Source organism: Polistes dominula, unplaced genomic scaffold (assembly GCF_049000335.1).
Source record: "Polistes dominula isolate Pdom_NZ unplaced genomic scaffold, Pdom_raw_medaka contig_27, whole genome shotgun sequence".
In the NCBI taxonomy this organism is placed as follows: Eukaryota; Metazoa; Arthropoda; class Insecta; order Hymenoptera; family Vespidae; genus Polistes; species Polistes dominula.
The window spans coordinates 879,523-904,483 of record NW_028300906.1 but is presented as its reverse complement, the minus strand read 5'-3'; the positions used below and the strand labels follow the sequence as shown (position 1 = coordinate 904,483).

Here is a 24,961-nt window from a genome sequence, read left to right as displayed (position 1 = left end):
CTTACATCACACTCATACGCTCGACTCATTCGTTTACTTCTATCCACCATTTTATATCTCTTTCTCCTTTCTTCTTATATATATATATATATACTTGCTCGTTCCATCTCATACTTTCTCTCTTTCTCTCTCTCTCTCTGTCTCGTTGTTGCTTTTCTCAATTTTCTTTTTCTTTCTCTCTCTCTCTCGTTCTCCCCACTATTGATGGGACATGCTCTAAACATGGCGGATGGTATAAAAAGGTCCGCTTGATACGGGATGCGATCAGTCTAAGTCGTGTCTAATTGCAGTGTTGTTTGATTATTCAACATATTTTTCGAGTGTTATTATACCTCTTGTTAACCTTACTCATTTTCTTTTTTTTTCTTTTAATCTTTTTCTTCTAATTCTTATTCTTCTTTGTGTGGTGTTTCCTCAAAGGATCAACACGAAGTTGAATTTTATTGAAAAGAAAGAAAGAGGGACAGAAAATAAATAATATATTCGAGGAATACAACGAAATAAAAAGAAAGAAAGACATTTTATCATCTTCGGTATCAAACGATAAAGAAAAAAAGAAAAATAAAAATAAATAAAAAAAGAGAGAAAGATAAAGATAGAAAAAGTGGTGTCCTATGCGTTTGCTTGAGATAAATAGAAAAACTTTGGAAGGAAACGTTGAAGGAGGAGGAGGAGGAGGAAAAGGAGGAGGAGGAGGAGGAGGAATAGGCGGGCATATATGAAAACTTACCGCGAGGATAATCGTCAATATTTTAGGGTTACCTCGATCATCATCGTCATGAAGTAAAATAACCGAAGGGAAGGACTACCAAAATATTAATTTCCTCTTAACGAGGAAAGTGACAAGAAGAAAAATACGCCGGCCAAGAGGCGCGGCAACGAATTCAGCTCCAAGCGACCGAACTGAGTCCTCAGTGTAGGCTAGTCGGCTCGCTCAAGGTGCTCCCATAGTTTTCCAAAGGTGCGAGGGGGGTTTCATATTTAGGTGTTCATTGATGAACCTTTTTTTCTTTTTTAAATACCACCCTTACTTTTTCTATTTAACTACCTTTTCTTTTTCCTTTATCTTTTAACATTATTCACTTCCGGTTCCTTCTTTTTAGGTATCCCTATTCTGTTGGTTGATTGGTTGGTTGTGTTGATGATGCTATGATATAACATAACCTTACTCTTTCTGTCTTCTCTCTTTTGTTTTTCATTTTCTTCTTCTTCTTCTTCTTCTTCTTCTTCTTCTTCTTCTTCTTCTTCTTTTTATTCTTTTTATTCTTATTCTTATTCTTCTTTTATTTTGTTGTTTGGACTCTTAATTCAAAAGAGAGAACAAAAATTGTCATATGTTTTACAAAAATCCATGGTATTTTTATTTTTTTTAGGCTTATCCTACCTGACTCTAACGAAAATAAAACAAAAAACGAAAACTATTATATAACTAAAAGAGATTAATACAACAAGAACAACGAAAAGATAATTTTTGTAAATTTGATTTCTTCTTCATCGAAGTGTCAAACTAAGATTGATGTTGAAATAACACGAGGAAGTTGTTTGTTATTATACGGTGAAAGAATTTTAATTCCTACTGTGATATCATTATAATAATAATAATAATATAATAATAATAATAATATTATAATAATAAATAATAAGAATATTTTTTGGAGAAAAAAAAATAAAAAAAGGGAGACAAAAAAAAGAAGAAAGAAACAACAGTTATACAAATTAACAAACGCCGTAGTGAGAACAATTAAAACTCACCGGTGGCTATAGTTAAAGAAAAAAGGAAAAACAAAACAAAAATGGCGGTAAACACGTGCGCTCAAAATTGTACCGAGGATGTAACCACCGGATTCCTTTTCGAAATGATTTCTGGCGATATTTCGTTCTCCTGGAACGAATATTCCTACTTCATAGCATACAATCCTTGGTTCTTTTCAATGATTGGCAGTACCATGGTTGGGCTTGCTGGTATATTACCACTTTTGGTCATCCCAATTGAAGAAGGAGCTGATCTCAAGAATGGAGGTAATTTATTATTATTATTAATATTATTATTATTATTATTGAATTCCTTTTTAGTAGCCACGGTTATACTTGGTTACAACATTCATACGGATTTTTTGTTGTCAACCGAGTATAAATAGGTGTATAATATTAATGTGTTGTTAGTTGAATTCATTATGCAGTTTTTAATTACTTCCATTGTTGTTTTGTTATGTAAAAACAACCCAAAAAACAAATGCGTACATTTTCATTCAATTCGTTTGTCCACCATTTGCATAGAATTATTTCAATTTTCCCGCTTTATTGTTATTGATCAATAACTGTGATGCTATTGGTGAAATATTTTGCATACTGTTTGGTGGGGTATTTTTGTGACTAGATTCGATTAGGGATGTTTCAAAATATGTTTATCGATAATTCCCAAAGTTGCAAGCTTCAAAGTTATTGTTAATTATTCTGAATCATCTAGTAGAATATTTTTGGCGTTAGATTTTGGCAAGAGTGAGTAACTCGTCATTGGAAATCCATCGTAATAAATAATTCGAGTGATTCATTTATAATTGAACGGACAATGGAACGCTTTTTCCCCGCCCAAATTTAGGAAAAGGTATTTTAATTAAAGTACATTAGTATTTCAAACAATAACTCATATAACATTTTATACCGGATGTTTTTTATTCAATTGCTGAATATTTCCGATCAGTAAATTGTTTCTTTTAGGGTATAAAAACAGTTGATCTTGAAAGTTCTTCTTTGTCTACATGTTGATCGTGTTTCAGTTAAGATACTGCACCATAATGTGCAATGTTAATTTGCTGACGAAATCATTCTTGAAATGTTGCAACAGGGTTGTTATTCTTTTCAAATATTTTTATCACGAATGCTTGATATATTACAATTAACTGTTCCTTTAGCATTGCCAATTATAAATGGCGTCTGTTATTCAAAGAAAATTATTCTATTATTAATTATTAATTATTAGAAAATTATATATATATATATTATTATTCTAATTTGATCGAGTCAAAATGTAATAATTTTTTTCTCGGCAAATAAATATAAATTTTTATTTAAGAACATTTTTCAATGATCGTAGAGAAATGACAACCATTTAAAGATATTTTTCATATTTTCTATTGTTCGAATATATTTTGAAATATTTCAAAAATGTTTTTCCCACACTTATTGTCCAATGGAGGAATCCCAGCTGTAACAGAAGTTTCTTACCAGAGGGCGCCTTTGTTCTCTCGTGAAATATGACGTAAGCTATTTTTAGGGTCAAGCATGCTGGATAGATGGATGGATGGATGGATGTCGATGGTGGTTAGCTTAGCTGGCATAATCTTATTTTTTGTATTCTTTAGGAAAAATTTCTTGTGGTCGATGACAAAGTCTCTTGCTGTAGAATTTCACTTTCAATTGATGACTAAAAAAATAACACTTAGAGATTAGATTCGAATTAAAATAAACAAACAAACATTTACTTTCCTTCGTTGAAATGATTTTTTAATGCCACGTAATATTTACACAAATTACATATTTGTTTCCAAAGTTCTTTTGAGTCTAGTTAGGCTAATTTTCTTCATATTTCAAACAAAAGAAAAAAGCTCTTAAACATTTGTAGTTTTGTAATACGAAAAAAAAAATAAAATAAAATAAAACAAGATTGTATAAAATAATCAGATAAAGTCAATTGAATTGTAGAATCGTAATAACTAATAACTTTGCCTTTTGTAACAGTTTATATACAGTAATACCATACTTTCACGTTACATCAATTTTCTTGTAGATGCAACAAAAACATTTGACTAGAAATATCTTTAGACTTAAGAATATTTATTTTTCTTTTTTTTCTTTGATATGATCCAATTCTCAGAATCTTTTTGTTTCTGGTGAAAGTGTTTGCAATAGAAATTATTATTGTATACAATCTATACTCAGAAATGTGACTTCACCATATAAACTACGCATAAAAGTATTATCCTCGTGCCAATTTATTATATTGCTATATACTGTATAAATCTTTTTTTAGTTTTTAACATTTAAATATATATATAAAATTTAATTTTAATATTAAAAGAGCTTTTGTAACTTTTGAAAAATATTCTTTTTCTTTTACGATTAAAACATCAATTTAATTTTAATATTGTTATATAATTAAATATATATTATAATAATAATCTCGTTGATTTAATCTATTGTAAAAGATAATCAAAATCTACTAATCTTTGAACATATCAATCAAAATAATGGCCAGAACAAATACAAATTTGTCGATAAATTTCTTTTCAAGTGTTGATCAAGTTTGAAATGTTAACTTTAAAAAAAAAAAAAATATTACAAAAAGGGGAAAAACTTCATGATATTTCAAGTCTGATGTGAAGAGGGGGGTTGAAGGGGGGAGTAGAGGGGACACAAAATGATAAGAGAAAGTACGTGGAAAGAGAAAAATCATCGTCATCCATATATCGCGAGAGAATAATTTTTATAATTAATATAACAATTTAATTAAATAAAAAAAAAAGGTATTTTTTTTCTTTTCTTTCTTTCTTTCTTTCCTTCTTTTCGGTCACGTCAGAAACAATATCGTTTTTTAATAATATATATTTTATTTTTATTTTTTTGATTATCTATCTTAGATAAGATTGCCAACGCCAATCAGTTAACTATGACGCAAATGTATTTGCAATTAGACAAAAAACAAAATTACGATTGAAAATGAAATGTTTCCTCTCTTTCTTTCTTTCTTTCTATTTTTTTTTCTTCAAATCTAACACGTGTTACTAACTCTATTTTATAATATTGTTCTACATTTTTTTTTTTATTCTCTTTACTATTATTATTATTATTATTATTATTATTATTAACGAGACGATTAGAAGAATCTTTTTTTTCTTTTTGGTTTTTTTTTTTTTCTTATTGAAACTTGTTAGATAATTATTCGCCTTTTTTTCAAGATAATGATCTGCGTGATGACGAATAACATAATCTTATATATAGATAGGTAGATAGATAGATAGATAAAGATGGTATCATTACAGATATATGTTAACCTTTTAAAATTATGCGGTTAGCCGACAACTCTAATCATTCGCCTTTCATTGCTACCGTTGCTAGTTACAAAGTTAATACTACGACAATATCAGTATCATGACTTTATCGAGCATTCTAAATGAAACTAATATACTCTTACTATTATCATTTAATATCGCATGATCATTGCGTCAGTTATATTTTATAAATTCAAATTATAAAATCACTTTGTTTAATTGTTCAACATAAAAAAAAACTTCTACTTATTTACAATTATGTTCTTTTTATTTAACACTAGATATACCACCAGTTTATTTTTTTTTTTTTAGTATACCTATTTCTACCACCACACTAATCAAAATGACTGGTGTATGAAACAAAAAAAAATGTTTAACAGTAATTTATAGACATTTTGAAATAACAAAATGATTAATTATTTATAGAAATTAAATGTTACATGTGTGAAGTAGATATTTTGAATTAAAATGGCCCAATCGACCAATCAAAATGACTAGTTTTGGTATATCTAATGTTAACACTGTATATAGTTGTAAGATAACAAATTAAAGATATAATTATACAGTATTATTATTTGCTTTACCATGGATGTTAATACGAACTTTGATCTTAGATCATGAAGTAATCTCGTTGTAACATTTTATTTTATCACAAACATTTTCTTTTTTTTTTTTTTCATTTGACGACATTTTCTTCATTTTGATTAACTTTGAACTTTCTCACGTTTTTTTCTCTGTTGATTTGATAAATATGTCTTTTAACAGAGCAAAGGATATATTGATTATGTTAATCGAATCGTATTTAAGTTCATAACAAATATCTTTAACCTACTTTTATTATCTTCATTATAATATATCTATCTATTCGTTATTGTATATTCATTAATAATAATAATAATAATAATTTATTTAAAAAGAGACTAAAAGACACATCAATGGAAATCCCAAGAATTCATATTTATTATCGTTGAACACACATACTCTTGTGCACATTAAAAAAAACAAGTTTATATAAATCTTTTCGTACTTTAAACTTTTTATCGAATTGCAAATTGTACAATAGTTTATTCTTCTATTATATACGTTTTAGTTTATCCGAGGTCAATCAATGCATATTTCCAATCACGTGGCTTAAAAGACACACTCTGAATTACAGATACAAAGATTATTTTTAACGTGTTTTCATTTATATATATATAAAAACAACTATTTTTCTATGACGCGATATATTTTTATATGGACCGTATATTTTGAAAGTGGTATAAGTCTATTGTTTAAAAAAAAAAAAAAAAAAAAAAAAGAGATATCACGTACATAATTTATGCTTAATTTAATGTAAACTTTTTATGTGTGGATAACATAGTTAATATTTAATTTTTTAAAAAGTGCTCATGTTTTGTACAATTTTGTACAATTTTGAAACAAACGAATTGTCCTTTCTTTTTTTTATTTTCTTTTTCTTTTTTATTTTTATTCGATCGAATGAATAGAAAAATTAGAATTGAACGTTACATTTATAATATGATGTCTGCCATATTCATTTGACTAAAATGAATATTCTAAAAAGAAGACCAAACATAGGACACAGACACTCGTTAGAATTTCTAGAAAGTAATATTGATTTTACGATCGAACTTAACGACGACACGTAATAATAACGAGATTATTATTTTATTTTCTACATTCCTATAGTAGTAGTAAAATCCATCCCCCCTTTCTTCTTGTATCATGCAAATTTTCTAATCGACGTTTTTGCTATTAATAATTCAAATCGTCAAGTATATAAGAACACATACTTGATTAACTTTATTATTCGTTTATAATGATTTATTGTAACTTTTTTTTTGCAATGATATATTAATAACTTAACTCGAATAAAGTTGTGAATGATAATTTGTAATCATTTAAAAAAAGAAAATAAAAGAGAAAGATAGATGAAGAATAATTTGTTCTTCTATATATTTCTTCTTTCATATATATATATATATATAAAAATGTGATCAGAAGAACAAATTATATTTATTATATTTTTATAATAAAAACAAATTTCTTATTATAAATTCTTATTATATTTATATAATTAGAATTATATTTTATAATAAGAACATAATATATTATATATAATATATATAATATAATATATAATAATATAATAATTTAAGTATTTTATATTTATATATTTAATATATTTTATTAAATATAATATATTTATATTTTATTTATATTTTATATATATATATATATATTGTTTCTTTTTTTGTAATATTATTTTACACGATTACTTTGTTGTCCAACAACATATTATCATTATTATAACAAATTAATCAGTATGACTAACTTATGTTCAAATAAAAAAAAGATAATTGTTTTTTTTTTAATGATATTATTACATTGTGTTTCTCTTGATTTCCTGAATAAGAAAAATCTTGAATACGCCTACTGAGTTTATCATTCTGCAACAGTTTGAGATAAAATATTTACACGTATCTAGAAAGATGAGATAGAGAGAGAGAGAGAGAGAGAGAGAAAAGACATTATTTCATCCTCAATCTGGGGTTTTTCCTAATACATGTATATCATAATTATTCGGTTTTTCCCTTTATTTTTTTTTTTTTTTTTTTTTTTATTAAGAATTCATTAATTAATCAGATCACTTGCATCAGCTGATGACAATTTATTTGTTTTGTGAACATTACTTATGCAAAGACAACGACATTGATAATTAACAATTTTTCTGTCTATGTACTTCACATGAAATGCATTTATTTTTTTTTTTTTTAACTACAACCAAAAAAGAAGTTATGGCAAAATATGGCTCGTTTTTGCAGTTTACATGAATCATTTAACATTTTTTTTTGGTCTTTTCTTTTTTCCCTTATTATTCGTTCTACGTTGAGTAGTTTATTTTAAGAAAAAGAAAGAAAATCAATATTTGTTGTAATAAAAAAGAAAATAATATTTATAAATAATAATAATGGTAGACAAACGAACTGTCAACGTGTTTGACAAAAGATTATTTTGCGTTCACCATAATGGCGGATTTAAAGAGGACCATTATGTGCATCAAATCTAATGCACATATTTCATAACAATAAAAATATTGAATATACGTATATTTTATACATATTATATGTATTATTTTATATTTATATAATTGTATAATTATATTAAAATACATATGTTAAAAATATGAATATATAATATATAAAATATAATATTAAATATATGTATATAATGAGGAATTGAAGTATCCATTAATTTTTTTATTCTTATAATTAATATTATTTATAATAATATTATTAGAATATTATATATAATATTATATTATATTATATTATAATAATATTATTATTTATAATATTATTATTACAATAATAACATTATATTATATTATAATAATAATATTATTACTTATAATATTATTATTACAATAATAATATTATATATTATATTATATAATAATATTATTATTTATATATATTTGCAATTTTTTAAATCTTATTAACTATTAACAATTATTTATTATTTATATGGACAGTATAATTGAAGAATAAAAAATGAATATTATATGTGGATCGATCAAATGAAACTTCTCTTCTTTGTGTGTTTATCGACTCAAACTATCATATAATAAAAATCATATTATTCATGATAAATTAGTTTCCGTTGAAAAAAAATATTAAAGGTTTTGACCTTTTTTTATCATCATTCGCCATACGTTTCTCGATCGATCGTATAGTTATTTCCACTTGAGATATTTAGTCTACCTACATTTATTATATACATTTAACCGTGTTGTTTCTATTTTAAAATATTGCTTTTTATGATATCATCCGATATAAACACGCGTCGTTTTAATTGAAACCAACTGAATTGTTTCTATTGTGTTTTTTCTTTTCTTTTTTATTCTTTTGTCTCGTTTTATTCTCTATAATTTATCTAAGAGATAATTAATCAACGCGACACGTGTCTCTGTCTGTTGTACATATATACATAGCCTTTTTATAAAAGAAAAAAAATTAATCGATACTTTTTTTACATACTTAATTCAAATGTTTTTCTTTTTTTTTACAGCTAATGCAGGAACATTGAAATTGCTTTTAAGTTTTGCTGTTGGTGGTCTTTTGGGTGATGTTTTCTTACATCTTTTACCAGAAGCATGGGAAAATGATTCCTTAAAAAGAGGTAAAACAAAAAGAAACAATAATAATAATAATAATAAATATCCAAAGATCCTAAAAATGACTGACAATGAAATTTAACGAAGTCGGATTTATGTATACAAATTTTTGTATATTAATTAAAAAGATATGAAATTTTAAAGATTAGATTGTTTTTCGTATATTAGAAATATTGTGTTAACACGTGCATGTGTTGTTTCACGTGCAGGAATCACAACTCGGGATTTAAAACGCACACTATATTCTCTCGGGCTTATATATATATATATATATTTATTAGAAGAAACTTCCGTCCGGAGGAAGAGAGGGTTTATGAATGAACTCTTTGTAGAACGCCTTCGAACTCTATTATGCGTTGGTTGCGGATTTGAATCGCCAGCTGTGCCCCGATAAATTGAACCATCTCTCTCGACCAATAGCGACAATCCTTCCCGATTTGTCCTGAGAAAATATAATACACACGAATTACTATTTCAATTCTATTACAAATATTCTTTTCTTATTTTTTTTAATCAATTATTTTCTATCTCATAAACTCAATTGAAACTATCCTATTTTCTTTTTCTTCTTCTTCTTCTTCTTCTTCTTCTTCTTCTACTACTACTACTGTTATCTTTTTGTTTATTTCTCTTTAATTTATTATTATATAATGAAATTATATTTTTCAGCTGCGAATCCAGATTTACAGTCAATGCCTTGTGGTCTTTGGGTACTCTCTGGTTTTCTGGTCTTTGTTATCGTTGAGAAGATTTTTGCTTTTGATCATGACCCAGATGAAATACAAACTGACGATGATCAACAACAACAACAGCAACAGTTGGAGATTATTAAAAAAAATCTTGAAACAGAAAAAGAAATGGAGAACAATAATTGTATTAATGTAATTGGGGTGAAACAAAAGAATGGCTATGTTCGACGTTTTGTCGCTAATGAACTTTTGGAGGTACGATTATTTTTTAAAATCTTTGATAACAATCTTTCCATATATATATATATATATATATATATATATAACATAATTATATAATATTATATATTAAATTATATTAGTATAATATTAAATTAAATATAATATTAATTAATATATATATATAATTAATAAATTGGTATTGTTTTATTTTTATCTAGATGGAACCATTTTTAGAAAAGGAATCATTGAAAAATGGATATACTAAAAAGGAAAATGGTATTACAGAGGAACCAAAAACAAATGGTTTCTTAAAATCAGAATATAAAAATGGTATTATAATATCTGATGGTATGTCGGCTGACAAAGTTATGGATTGTCTGAACAAACTTACAAAAAACAATGGTTTTTCATCATCATCATCATCATCATTATCATCATCATTATTGAATGGATGTATCATTGACAAAAAACAAGTATCATCCAATCCAAAAGAAGTCTTTCAAAAAACTGTTGTTATCGGTGCTGCTGTTGCCCAAAAAACCAAACCAAAACACATAGCAGGCTATCTCAATCTTATGGCAAACTGTATCGACAATTTTACTCATGGATTGGCTGTAGGAGGATCATTCCTCATGTCCTTCAGATTAGGTGCTTTAACAACCTTTGCAATTTTGGTTCATGAAATTCCACACGAAGTTGGCGATTTTGCTATTTTACTTCGTAGCGGTTTCAGTAGATGGGACGCTGCTAAGGCACAACTTTTGACTGCAACTGGTGGCATTTTTGGATCGTTGGCTGCTCTTGTTTTTTCTGGCGGTGAAGTTGGTAAGTTCACAATCGTTTCTTTTAATAATATTATTTCTTGTACTTTTCTGTAAATAATTTAATACGTTTTATAAAGAATTACAGGAAGTATTATTTAAAGATTATATATATATATTTTTTTTATGACTTCACACTTGATTAATAAAATAATGAGATTTAAAGTGTTCGAAAAACATACTTTATCATGTGATTATATAAACTATTTATAAATTGTATATGTCAATATTTCGTATCATTATTGATAACTCTTGTGACCCTGATTAATTAAGTTTCTGCATAAGGAAAATACTTATTTTTCTTGATAATCTCTGATTCATTACTTTTAAATCATCTATCAAATTAACCTTTGCATTATAAATGCATATTATAATTTATATATATTATCATGATATTTTTTTTTCTTTTGTTACAGAGGCAAGAACAAGTTGGATTTTACCATTCACCGCAGGTGGTTTCCTCCATATCGGCTTAGTTACAATTTTACCAGAACTGCTTAAAGAATCTAGTCCAAAGGAATCTTTAAAGCAACTCGTTACTTTGTTATTTGGTACTACGTTAATGGCAATGTTAACAATTTTATGCGATTAAATAAAATATTTCTCATGAATTAATTTCAACAACAACAAAATTATAAAATGAAAAGAGAGAAAAAAAAAAGGGCGTTTGAAATTTATCAATCATATTTTATGTTGGTACTTTACTGAAATATAATTTCTTTAAGAGCAGCAGCACACTCTCACATTAAATAGTCTATATATAATATAAATATATATTATATATATATAAATATACACATATTATAAGAAACTATCTTCTAGAAAGAGAGAGAGAGAGAGAGAGAGAAGAGAGAGATTATTTGTTGCGATAAAAAGTTGAAATAATTTTGTTACTCTATTAAGATAATCTTTTCATTGATGAAAAATGAATAATAATCAACTGGAAAAATTAATTTAACGACTGATCATATTCTTATATAAGAATAATAAAATATTACACTCTCCAGTATATACATACACACACACACACACACACACATAAATATATATATATATATATAATATATATACAAGTTATACCTTACAAAGTTATAGGAGTTTATTGTATACTCAAAATTATATCTGAAAATGGAAATTGAAAAAAAAAATACAGTTTAAAGGAGCCTGCGAGAAAAAGGAGAGGACTATTTTTTTAGATTCTGTGATCCTTTACAAATAATTAAAGAATGTGTTTACTTATACGAATTATTTCAAAAAAAAAAAAAAAAAAAAAAAAAAACCTAATGTTATAAATATCCTTTATAATATAATCGAAGAAGAAGAAGAAGAAAAAGAAGAAGAGCGTACACATTTATTTTTATAATCTTGAACAAATTAAAAAGAATATTTCTGTAATCTAAATAAAATTAATAATATTTCATCTTATAAACATTTAATCTAATTGATATGAATTTTTAATTACATTGACTATTTTGTGTTGTTAATATCATTCTATATATATATATTGTATTGACTGAAGGATTTCATTTTCAAATTGAATTCTGTTATATTATATGCACCGTGATATATTATTAAAATTATTATTATTATTATTATTATTATTATTATTATTATTATTATATACGATACACACCACATATATATATATATAACATATTGACGAATGACATTTCATGTTATGAAAAGAAGGTAAAGATGTGTAAGTAATCTTTATGCTTTCTCTTCTTTGATATTGAAATTTGACAAAAAAAATAAAATAAAATAAAAAAGGCATTTTATAAAATTTATAAATAAGAAATTATAGTTCATGTATAAATCCAAATTTTCTCAATGTTAAAAGAGCACACACACACACACACTCATAATCAATATTAAATAAATATACTTATCAGGAAATGAAAAGAGAAAGATAAAGAGAGAAAGAGAAGAAATGTTTGAGTTCCTAAAAAAAAAAAAAAACCATTCTATTCAAGTATATTCTTTGAAGGAAATTAAAACAAAACCACCACCTATAGTCTATTTAAGTGAGAATGTTGCAAATAATGTTATACGATGATGAAGAAAATGAAGTGGAGGAAAATATGAGATTTTAAAATAAATGAACAGTTAACAAATAAACAAAAAAAAAATATATATATATATATATTATTATTATTATTATGTAAAGAAATGTAAAATTAATAATGTAGATATGTACGATCTTTCGAGAAATAAATTTCAATTCGTAATATTTTATAAAATTATATATACATATATATATATATATATATATATATATATATATATGTATATCTCGTACGACGCATAATTTCATTATCACTGAATACACAAAACGAGAATTGATTATTTAAGCACAGATAACGATTATTATCTGAACGAATTTGAATTAAATACAAATAATTATATTAAGGGGGTTCAAAAAAAAAAATAATGATCGTGTTATCATTGATTATTGATAAGTAAATAAATAAGAATTACACAAATATAGATAATAGGCCTGATTTTTCGTTATATCTACAATATATATATAAATATAAATATCATTCTAATTTTTATATTTAAAAAAAAAACAAAAACAAACAAAAACGATAGTTCATCACACATCTTCTTTTCCCAAAACACAATGATTATTATATCATAACATTTTGTTCCAAATTTTAATCAAATTTTATTTATACATTCGTATAACTTTAATAATATTATTATAATTTGATTATATTCTAATAATACAGTTCAGTTATCCTTACGAATTATTTACAATTTTAATATCTCTCAGCAATTATACACTTTTCATAAAAAAAAAAAAAGGTAAAAATATTGTTTTATAGTATAAATAAAATGATTAAAATTTATGATCACATCTGTGCACTTAGATTTCTAAAAAAGAATAAATATATATATAAATATGTCGTAGAAGTAATTGTTCATTTTATCAGACAATTAGATTTGGAATTAACCGATGATGATGATGATGATGATGATGATGTCAACGAGTTTGTTAGAATTTACATAGTAAAAAAAGTTGACACATTGATGAACTCATAGAAAGATGCGTGAGCAAAAAACGTCATTGATGCATCCATCTGACACTTTTGACCCAGTTCCATCAGACAAACACATGACAATTGCAATCTTAACAAAAGGTCTTCGCTCAATTGAAAATAACTTTACATATTTTTCAAAATATACATTCCAATTGATGGAACGCGTTATAATTGTAAAGCACACACACACACATACACACACAAGAAATACAATAAATTTACATTTATTATATTGCGATAAATAAATTTTTGTGTGAAAAGAAAAAAAAAGAAACAACAACAACAACAAAAATAAGTCATTGTGTTGTTGGTCAAATGAATTTGTTTTCAATTTTATAAAACCATTGACATCAAAGTGACTTTTTTTATGTAACTTATTTATTTTCAATGAAATAACAATTCTTATGCAGAGTTTGTCCTCCTACAACAACATGGTATCTTATAACACGATTCATAAATTACGGTAAATCCTCCTACAACACGGTTTCCTTTCCCAAAAAAAAATCAACCTTTGTACAACATTGTACTTTTACAGTTGCGGCGAGATTTGCCGTATTAAAGATACAATGTTGCGAAAAAGTATTTCTTTTCATCTACATGGTCTGAAAACTAAAGTCTCATAAAACTTGGCATTTTCTAGGAACCTGTCTACCCGTCTTATAGGAGGGTTATCTGTATTTAAAATGTAAAAAATAAGTTATTATTTTCCCCACTCTAAAAAAAAAAAAAGTTAAGAAATCTTTCAAAATATATTTCTCGTAACTGTGTAACTAATTTTTCAAAGTTGTAATAATTTACACGATTAGTCAACAATTTCTATATATATATATATACACATATGTACCCGTATTATAAATGTAATCTATTTAAAAAATTTGTAAATAAAATATATATTATTTTTTATCAGTCGTATTTCTATATAATAATTATAATAATAATAATAATGAGGTAGTTGTTAACTAATTCTAACAAATAATTTAATAAATAATTACTCTTATCAATCAGTAAAAATATAACATTTGTGCATTATTACTTTAACGTAACTTTGATGATGTTTAATAAATTCGTTAAAAAATACGAATATTTTTCCTCTGCTATATTTTACATAATTTATAAATTATATAAAATGCATTATTATTTACACGTACACTTTTACTCATATATAAATATGCATAGATAGATATATGTATAAAAAAATAATATTAATTTTATTTCTAAATAGACTTATTGAAAAAAAAAGAAAAAACATTGATTTTAAGTGAAATTAAAACAAGATGTCGCATAATGTTTATCGAATAGGGAAAAATATGATTTATTTGATATAAATATGTCCAAATATGAATGTTTTCTTTTTTTAATAAATAGAAAGAATATATATTAACATTTGGATATTGCATATTTACATATATAACAATCTAATATATAATATATATATACATATATATATATACAATATATATATATATGTATTAATATATATATATAAATATTAAATCACCCAATAAGTTCATGTAATTTTAAAGAAAAAAACTAAACAGCAAAAATCACAGCTGATTGGGCAACTTAATATATTCCTGTAAATATATATATTTCATATTTGCATTGGTCTATAATCAAAACATATTATATATAATAAACAAAATTTCACACGATGAAAATAAATACGATACTTGCATATATACATACATACATACATATATATACATATATATATAAATTGTTTTTACTTTAATTAATTTGTTTTGATTAAGATTATACGAAATATATAAATTAATAATCAGTCACATAGAAAGATACCTTATTTATACAGTCTCTACTGCGTTCATTATTTTTTTCTCTTTTTTTTTTTTTTCTTTAGAATACAAAACATGGTAGATTTTCAAATTTCAGAATCAAATTTCCATACTTTGCACGTCATGTTGCTTTTCAACAGCATTATTAAATATTAATACGAGAATAGTAATCTCTTAGTTTCCCTGAATTTGTAAAACTTCTTCTTTATAATACATAATTATATTTGATTTGTTTTTTTTTCTTTTTTATATACAGTAGTCCTTGTGATTGAAATTATTTACAATTCGTCATGCAATGGTATCTCGATGATTACCATAAGTCTTTCGACCAACATTATTTGTTGATTGATTAACGAGATACTATCTTTATCAACATATTTACTTAAATCTTCATAGAAATCTACCAAGTCAGTAATAGTTTCTAAAATTTCATTTTGATTCTTGTGAAATTCCTTTTTACATATGTTACTAATTCTAATCATATTTTCAATAATTATTTCTAATAATTCGTAATTCTCAATGATAGTTGGATCGTCAAGCTCTTGCTTAAATATTCTTATCATTAGATCCATTAAATTTTTACAATATCCATGAATGATTATTCTATTTTTAAAATCAGTCATAGCATATTTATTTGTTACATTATCATTATATTCTTCAGTTTCAACAGAATATCCTATATCTTGCCTTTCGATGATCAAATCATTGACAAGTCTCATAACTCGTATTTTCGATTCGAAATCTTTGTCGTCTTCGATCAAGATTTTAACAAATATTTGTAAACCTCCATGATCGAGAAATGATTTTTGTGCTTCTGGAAAATTTCTTATTAAGGCACTCAATGCATAAAGACATCTAGTTTTCACTGAATGATTCTTATTTGTCCATAATAATTGTAAAACCTTTTTTATTAAACCTTTTTCCAATACTTTAGCTTGTACTTCTGGATTTAATTGAGCGGCAGCTCCTAAAAGCTTTAAAGCTTCAGCTTTGATAGTATTATATGTACTGTTCAAACACGGAAATATAATCTTAGTTAACCTGTAAATATTTTTACAAATAATGACAGAGAGTTTCCTTGTTATTTTTTTTTTTGTTTTTTTTTTTTTACATTTAAATTTAACACTTTTAAGCAACGTCCATTTTTGTAATAATTAAATAGAAAAAAAGAAAAACAAAAGCAGAATAAAGTTAAATAAAATATTATTTACCCTTCCATTTGAGTAAATAAACAGCCATTGTCGATATGATGAATTATATATTCTAAAGCATTAAGAGTTTCCAAAATAATTGCAATATCTCCATCTAGTAAAAGTGATTTACTCATGGTATCTTTAAATATTTCAAATTTGGTAAATAATGCATCAAAAAGTTTTTTATCCGATTCAATAACCTTATTCATAGTTGATAATTCGGTTGGCAAATTCGTAATGAATTTAGTTTCATCTTTAAAGGTATTTTTTCCTAATAAAACCTAAAAAAATCAAAATCAAAATGCAAATATTATAACGCCATTAGAAATAGGTCAAATTTAATATTATATATATTAAAATAATATAATATAATATAATATATATAATATTTAATTATTATATTTAAGTAATTAAATATAATAATTAAATATATACAATTTTTATAAATATGTAAATATAAATTTTATATATATACATATAAAATACTAATAAAGTAATAATAATATAATAATAAAAAATAATAATAAAAAATAATAATTATAAAATAATAATTATAAAATAATATAAATATAAATATTAACAATTTATTATAATAAATTTTTAAAATGTAAAATGACGTAAATCACGTCAACGACAACCAAGAATAGAACTTGAAAAGACGTGAATTCACGTCAGCAGTCGTGAATGTGTTACCAAGTAAAATATTTATAATTACTTTTGCATTAATTGATATATTATCAGTTGTCTGACTTTTCTTCATTTTCAATACACTTCTTATGTCATTGGAAATGTCTTTATCATCTACATTTTCTTTTATCAAAGGATCATTTTCTTTGGATTTGATTACTTCATCAGGATGTAACATTAAAGCTCTTGAAATATTATTATCATTTAAATCTTTATCCTCCTTTTTTTCCTCCTGATCCATTAATTTAGCTTCGACAATTCCTGTTTGCATATTATATCTTATATGTAATCCTTTTGGTAATGGTAAACCTTTAACAAATTATTATTCATATTAGTTATTTATTTCATTTCATATATTATTATTATTATTATTATTATCATAGTATATATTTATCTCATTATTACTAAATTACATTAATAATCTATTTAAGTAGAATAGAAAAAAAAACAAAAAATTTGAATTTGAAAATACGTTACAGTGTTGTTTGTTTTTGTTATCACGACAATTTAACTGACGTGGCCTTACGAAATATCTTTATTATATTACATATATATATATATGTACATTTATATCAATAATGTAATTATTATTACCTTTTTTAACAATTTGCCATTCATTTGTTGGTACAAAAACACTTTCGTTTTTTTCCGAATAAGTGAAATTAAATAAACAGAAATAAAGGAGAAATGTGTAAAGATTTTTATCGATAAGCATTTTGATGGATTCAACAGAAATTTGAAAGAAAATTTGTGTTTTTTAATAATACGTCAAAAATTTAACTTTTAAATATATTATATGTATATATATATATGAAAATATTTTAAATCACTTTAACAATTAAATTTAAATTCCCACTAATTTTCTATATCATTTGTGTACACGTTTTGAACAGGTGTTAAAGATTGACCTAACTTAAACTACTGGAAACTCTTGGTTATTTTTTCCAACGCTACGTAGCGCTAGTGTCGCTTATTTTATAATACAAAAACTTGACATTGAATAAATGTTGACCTTCGATCATCCAAATATCTATATATATATATATAATACTAATGTATGACCTTTTTAATTAAATCTTTTTACAATATGTGTGCTAATATTTATTTAGATTTATTAGATTTAAAAATAAAAGTTCACCTCACTATTGGTAAAGTATTTAACTTAAACGAATAAAGAAATAATCGAATTAATCGAATGTTACGAAGGCTGTTGAATAATCAGATTCATGACAAGCGTAATCTATTTGAATTTTGTATAAGGTACTAGCACTGCTACCTATCGATTCGAAAGTGAACTACAATGCAAAATGGCGGTTTTAGTTACCAGTAACTAGGGTTTTCCTGATGTTACATTTCCGATGAAAATAACTATAATTCCGGAAATACGTTTATTTGAAACTTTCATAAATTAACTTTAAGTTGGTAGATAGTGATGCAACCATTTTCCATTACTATTTTCTCATCCTGAATCACATTTTTATTAGAAGAATCTTAGATTTGGAATTGATTAGAAATAAATCATCAAAAAAAAAAATGAATTGTGTGGTAAGAAATTTACTTCGTGGTTCTGCGATTAGAAATATTTTATCCTCAACTACTAACAATGGTTCAACGAGTAGTAATTTATATAGAACGTTGTGGAACATGTGCAACCGGCAAAACGATGCTATAGTATCATTAAGTATTCCAAAGGTTCACAATTTTCCAATTTATAGTTATGAAAGTAAAAGAAATTCTCATACCAAAGGTATACTACAAATGTCTTTTTTCCATTCATATAAGTTTATTTATTGTATGATAATTTTCATTAATTAAAATATATATATTTATTATTTTTATTATTAGCCGAGAAAGAATTAGTTGAGTTCTTAGCAGAAGAAATAGTTGCTGAGAAAAAAGCACAGAAGTTGAAAACAATTCCAACAGAATTAAATGGTTTCAAGGTATCACTAGACAGTGCTGAAGTTACTCTTGAGAAGAAAGATAAAGGCGAAGAGTAAGATTAATATTAAATTTAACATAAGATATATATAAACAGGGAATATACATCCTATATATTTGATAACTTGAAATTCTTCATTTTTTTAATACTGATATATTAATCATTTGATTTAACTTTTCAACAGAATAATCATTTCTTTCAATATAAATCATACGGTAGACAACGCTACCGAACCCGAAATTGATCCTCAAAGCGATCATGCAGACATCGGTGAAATGAAAAGCAAACCATCATTTACCGTAGATATTAAAAAAGGAAATCAAACTTTAGGATTTACGTGTTCGTTTAACCATGAACCAGGTGCATCTGGTGCTGATGATAGTTATAGTAAGTATTAATTGATAGTAATTTGAATTTGATTGTGTTATTTTAAATAACCAAAGCGTTGAGTACAAAATGATGACGACTTATAATCATTTTGATAATTATCCTTTGGAAAATTAAATACATTCTTATTAATTATTTATTATTTCTAATCATTTTTGTTATGAAATATATAAATGAGAATGTAACACTGCTTATTATTATATAATGGTATACAAATTTGCATTAATTACTTTTTTTATTTTTTCTTTTTTTTTTTTTAATAAGATAAATGTTATATATTATATTTCATTGATATTTTTCAGATGACATTTTTGGTATCGATGAAATAACTTTCTATGAAGGAGAACACAGTGACAAAGTTTATGCAGTTGCTGGTGAAATTATCGATGGTGTAAGTATTCTTTGTGTTATGGAATTGAAATATATATATATATATACTTTACTTTTACAAATTTATATGATTCTATTAATCTTGTCTTTTTTTTTGTTGCAGTATCTATATGACCTCTTGATGAATTATCTCGAAGAGAAAGGTATTTCTAACGAATTCGCTGAACAAATCATCGAACTTAGTACGAATTATGAACACACGGCTTATGTTAGTTTATTAGAAGGACTATCCAAATTTACCTCTAGAAAATAAGTTTCTACATTCTGTCTCTCATTGCTTTATTATTTTTACTTTTTAACAGATCAATGTAATCTTCACATTAAGATCTTAAGTATTGTTAATGTCATTAATAGTATATGTTAAAAAAAAAAAAGTCAATTTTTATTTTGTAGATTTCCATGTTTATCAAGCAAATATAAATAACGCATCATCTCGTTGAAATATTTATAAAATAGTTTATCCAAGTTTGATTTCATTGTTCTCTTATATTATTATAATTATTATTATATAGTATAACAATAATATACAAAATATAATAAAAAATGCTATCTCTGATAATTTATAGTATAAATAATATACTAGGCAAAATATTGATTATGTAATCTTAAAAATGATTTAATTATTATGTTCATAAATATTGAACAGAAATAGAATTTAAAAAGATTGAATTTAAAAAATTCCAAATTCATTAGACTCTTCATTTTTCTTTCCATTTATCTTACATTATTTTTCCAATCTTTACAAATAATTAAATATGTGTCATACGTTTTTCATATATATATATATATATATATTTATTCAATTATAATAATTTATTGAAATATTTTCTTTTTTATTTAGATTTTGTAATCGTATCTTTTTATAAATTAAAATATTTCAACTAACATTTTACTTTATCGAGATTTAACAATTACATTATCATACATGTTTGATGAAATGATTTATTGTCATTTATTTTTTATTCATCTCTAATTTGTGTTCTATTCAGTGAGATTATATAGGTAATAAACATATTTTATTGACAACAGTAACATTTATTATTCCACGTTATACAACATTTAATATCTACGTTATCTTATAGTCTTGAAAGCTCTAACATCTTTCTTTCCTTCATTTTGTTTCTTTTCTCCTATTTTGTTATAAAATAATATTTAACGTAACATAAGTAATGTAATGCGAGAGAATAATATATGAAACACAATAATTTGAATTTTATTCAAATAATATATCAAGAACAACAACAAAAAATATATATATATATATGTATATAAAATTATAACTATAAAACAATTAATTCGATTATTATTTATAACTTCGTTAATATTACAAGAAATTATTGAATGAATTAAATTTCTAAATCTCTCTTATATATGTATATATATATATATATATATATATCTGAAATATTATTTTATTTACATTCAATATAATTTGGCATTCATAATATATATATATATATATAAATTAATATATAAATAGTATTTCACAAATATTTCTAATACCAAATTGAAAAGCATCTTGTGGTAATCGATTCAGATAAAAAAAATAAAATAAAAAGAAAAAGAAAACAAAGTTATTTAATCACGATTGGATTTGTTCATTAGGATGACTAGTATCAGTTAAAAAATAATTCAGCTATCTTAATACAAGGAACCATCGATTTCATTTGTATTCGATCTTTATCGTTAATAAAGACGGACTGTAATGATGAAGCATCAATAAAACAATGACAATTCTATTAATATAAAAGGAAGGAAAAATATATAATATGTATATGTGTGCGCATATATAAATTGTGTCATTTAATTCATTATAAAGAAATAAAGATATATATAAAAGCATTGAGAATGAATAATCTTCTATACTTTTATAAATATATGTATCTAAAGAATAATTTAATTTTTGAAACAATGATATATGTACAATGTTTGATAACATTTGTTATTTTATTTCATTCATATCATATTGACTCGTTATTCAATAATTAAATCATACATTGTGAATTAATGCTTCTTTATTACCTTTAATTAAATCATGCGTTGAAGATACGATTTAAGTACAAAATTCAATCAAAAATGACATACGGTAGTATACTTTACTTATTAATTTTTCCCTTTTTTTTTTTTTTAAATATTCAATAATTTTATCGTAACAAGGAGAGAAATATTTTTTGATAAAAGAAAGAAAGAAAGAAAGAAAAAAAGAATGTAACAAAAGTTAAACTACCGATTCGATCAGTGTCACTTGGTATCCTAGTATCATTTTTTTCTTCAACAAATTCAACATTCAGAAAACGTAATAATATACGAAGAATTGTCTGAGACCTGACACACAATATATGATATAATATACAGTTTAATATAATATATAATATATTATATATATATATATATGTATAACGTAGCCATGAGATACAAGCGATACAATGTTGAGATTCTTTGTCAAGTCATTTTAATGCCAATTGACTTAATTTGGAAAAAATAATGATATTTTTGGCATATTTAAATAGAGGTAGAATCATCCGAATCGGTATCATCACCACCAACACCACTATATGGTCCACGATTGTCATTATCTTGAGTCCAACTAGACCCTACAGCTATTTCATATCTGTTCTCTTGCGTATTGTTAGTTGGCACGATTCTAACGTAAGTGTTTTTAATATTGTTCATGAATTCTTGACTGATACCTGTGTTCTTAGTCATCGGACTTCTTTCACCACTACTTACAGATTTAGATCGAGTCTTATTCTCAGGTTTTTTTTCAGCTTCTATCGATTCTAAAGAACTTTTTCTTCTGCTACCTTTTCTGCTAGATTTGGAGCTCTCCTTGTTGGTACCAGTGGTACCTTTCTTACCAAATTTAGGTCCGTCACTGTCTAAATATTTTCTAATCCATTTTGGTGTTTCGCTAGAGTAACCTTGCATTTTTTTAAAGTATTTAGGAGTGCCTAGTATAATTGGTACATCAGTTTCTATAACGGTTGTAATAACTTGTTCGTTCTCATCAAAGTTACTCTCTAAAAATTTTTTCTTTGGTATACTACTCACTGATATCTTACCAATTGAACTACTTTCATCTTTGATGTCATATGTATAAGAATAATGACGTTGAATGTGTTTTGGGGGTTGCATTGTATCAAAGTCTGGCTCGTTAGTTATGATATTTTCTTTTTCTTTGTCATCTTCTTTATTATTGCTTTTATTTTTATCTTTTTCTTTATCCTTTTCTTTCTTTAATTTTTCTAAAGCTTCCTCGATGGAAAATTTGTAGGGTTTTCTTGTTATGTCATGGACTTTGCTAGGTGAAAGTAAACATTGTCTCAGATTACCTGTTATACTGTGTCTTTGTCTCGTTGGTGGATCTAACAATCGACGTAAGCTAGAATTTCTTATTTCTGGTACAGACATTCTTTCTCTAGGAGGTAAAACAGTAGTACCCTTCATTGTGGTTACTGTTGCAGTTGTTGTAAAATTAGTTGCAGTTGTCGTCGTAGTCGTTGACATTGTTCCAGGTGGTATTGGTGGAACATAAATTGGAGATATACCTTTCAAAGCTATAGTTGAGTCAAGTATTTTTCTTTCACCTGGTGGTAAGATAGGCGTCGTGCTAGCTACAATAACACTTTCCAAACATTCGCGTGTAGGAGTCTTCAGTTTATTTGGACCAGCATTTACTGTGCTGGTAATATCTTCGAGTTTGTTTTGTTGATGTTCATTAATCGGAGAGCTAGCTATTGGTAATAATCTTGATCTTCCACTATCCTGATTACGCGTCAGTTGACTATCAAGACTGAATCTTTGTTTAGGCGTACCGGCCATCAATTTGAGATCATTTTTAGTTTCTAATTCGGGTATGGAGAATCTATCGCGATTGAATTTAACCGTAGAGTTGGACAAATCCTTCCAGTTTCTATATTTCCCACCAATATCCAATTGAGATAGACGATCTCTATGACTGGCAGCAGAAATTGGTGAAAATCTTTTGTGTTTGATAGGAGGTGGTGATGGGGATTGTAAAACCATAGTTGGTATACCGGAATCTCTGATTGTAGACAAACACGGTTGCGATAATCTCTGTTGTCCATGTCCTCGTATTGGATAATAATCACCGGATACAAGAGTAGGTTGCGATAATCTTTCCCGTTTAGTTGGATCCTGACGAAGAGTGTAACGTCTTATGTCTGGTTGAGAAAATCTTGAACCATGATGATCGCCCGATGATATGTTCTCCCCAGCACTACCACCAAGCCGATGGACGTTAGGTGTCGAAAGTCTTTCCTCCTCGTTAATACTATTGTCACCCGATGGTGCTCTCAAACTGGTATACGATAAACGAGTACCACGGCTCATGCCAAAGAAATTGATCCCGCTGAAACTTGAGTTTAAAGTCGGCTGTGACATTCTTATACGACGATCAGGTGAACCACCACCAGATCTACGTTCATAGGATATCAACAATGTTGGAAGATTTGGTTGAGATAATCGACTCCTTTGACTCGCCGGCGAGTAACTTGGTGGACAGGGTGTCGTTGAATGGGTACCGTCGTAAGTCACCGAATCTT

General features: G+C 25.6%; 4 protein-coding genes across 5 annotated transcripts; 2 read left to right on the top strand and 2 right to left on the bottom strand.

Moving 5' to 3' along the window:
- Positions 1 to 230: 230 nt before the first annotated feature.
- On the top strand, positions 231 to 13,200 carry Zip99C (Zinc transporter Zip99C). The gene is made up of 6 exons (XM_089179614.1): positions 231 to 961; positions 1,374 to 2,019; positions 9,123 to 9,233; positions 9,898 to 10,172; positions 10,358 to 10,964; positions 11,377 to 13,200. The coding sequence occupies exons 2-6, from the start codon at positions 1,794 to 1,796 to the stop codon at positions 11,550 to 11,552; spliced, it is 1,395 nt and encodes a 464-aa protein (XP_089035740.1). The 5' UTR covers positions 231 to 961; positions 1,374 to 1,793; the 3' UTR covers positions 11,553 to 13,200.
- Positions 12,215 to 18,912, bottom strand: Sil1 (Sil1 nucleotide exchange factor). Of its 2 annotated transcripts, none has more exons than XM_015328348.2 (4): positions 18,816 to 18,912; positions 17,706 to 17,986; positions 17,009 to 17,271; positions 12,215 to 16,838 (listed from the first exon to the last, which is right to left on the bottom strand). In XM_015328348.2, the coding sequence occupies exons 2-4, from the start codon at positions 17,946 to 17,948 to the stop codon at positions 16,076 to 16,078; spliced, it is 1,269 nt and encodes a 422-aa protein (XP_015183834.2). In that variant the 5' UTR covers positions 17,949 to 17,986; positions 18,816 to 18,912; the 3' UTR covers positions 12,215 to 16,075. The 2 variants fall into 2 exon arrangements, with proteins under 2 accessions (XP_015183834.2, XP_015183833.2); XM_015328347.2 differs by having other exon boundaries at positions 18,272 to 18,909.
- A 185-nt stretch (positions 18,913 to 19,097) lies between these two features.
- Positions 19,098 to 22,238, top strand: P32 (complement C1q binding protein P32). The gene is made up of 5 exons (XM_015328350.2): positions 19,098 to 19,424; positions 19,523 to 19,673; positions 19,804 to 20,006; positions 20,309 to 20,397; positions 20,500 to 22,238. The coding sequence occupies exons 1-5, from the start codon at positions 19,211 to 19,213 to the stop codon at positions 20,647 to 20,649; spliced, it is 807 nt and encodes a 268-aa protein (XP_015183836.1). The 5' UTR covers positions 19,098 to 19,210; the 3' UTR covers positions 20,650 to 22,238.
- Positions 21,325 to 24,800, bottom strand: LOC107070275 (uncharacterized). The gene has a single exon (XM_015328314.2). It carries the CDS (start codon positions 24,798 to 24,800, stop codon positions 22,899 to 22,901), a length of 1,902 nt encoding a protein of 633 aa, XP_015183800.2. The 3' UTR covers positions 21,325 to 22,898.
- Between the last annotated feature and the right edge of the window lie 161 nt (positions 24,801 to 24,961).

Coding starts and splice junctions, on each gene's coding strand:
- Sil1 (XM_015328347.2), bottom strand. CDS start 18,392: ATGCTTATCGATAAAAATCTTTACACATTTCTCCTTTATTTCTGTTTA. Junction 17,987..18,271: donor ATGGCAAATTGTTAAAAAAG/GTAATAATAATT, acceptor AATTTGTTAAAG/GTTTACCATTACCAAAAGGA. Junction 17,272..17,705: donor ATATATCAATTAATGCAAAA/GTAATTATAAAT, acceptor TGATTTTTTTAG/GTTTTATTAGGAAAAAATAC.
- Zip99C (XM_089179614.1), top strand. CDS start 1,794: ATGGCGGTAAACACGTGCGCTCAAAATTGTACCGAGGATGTAACCACC. Junction 9,234..9,897: donor AAATGATTCCTTAAAAAGAG/GTAAAACAAAAA, acceptor TATATTTTTCAG/CTGCGAATCCAGATTTACAG. Junction 10,965..11,376: donor TTTTTCTGGCGGTGAAGTTG/GTAAGTTCACAA, acceptor CTTTTGTTACAG/AGGCAAGAACAAGTTGGATT.
- P32 (XM_015328350.2), top strand. CDS start 19,211: ATGAATTGTGTGGTAAGAAATTTACTTCGTGGTTCTGCGATTAGAAAT. Junction 19,674..19,803: donor AAGAAAGATAAAGGCGAAGA/GTAAGATTAATA, acceptor ACTTTTCAACAG/AATAATCATTTCTTTCAATA. Junction 20,007..20,308: donor TGGTGCTGATGATAGTTATA/GTAAGTATTAAT, acceptor GATATTTTTCAG/ATGACATTTTTGGTATCGAT.
- LOC107070275 (XM_015328314.2), bottom strand. CDS start 24,800: ATGTCACAGCCGACTTTAAACTCAAGTTTCAGCGGGATCAATTTCTTT.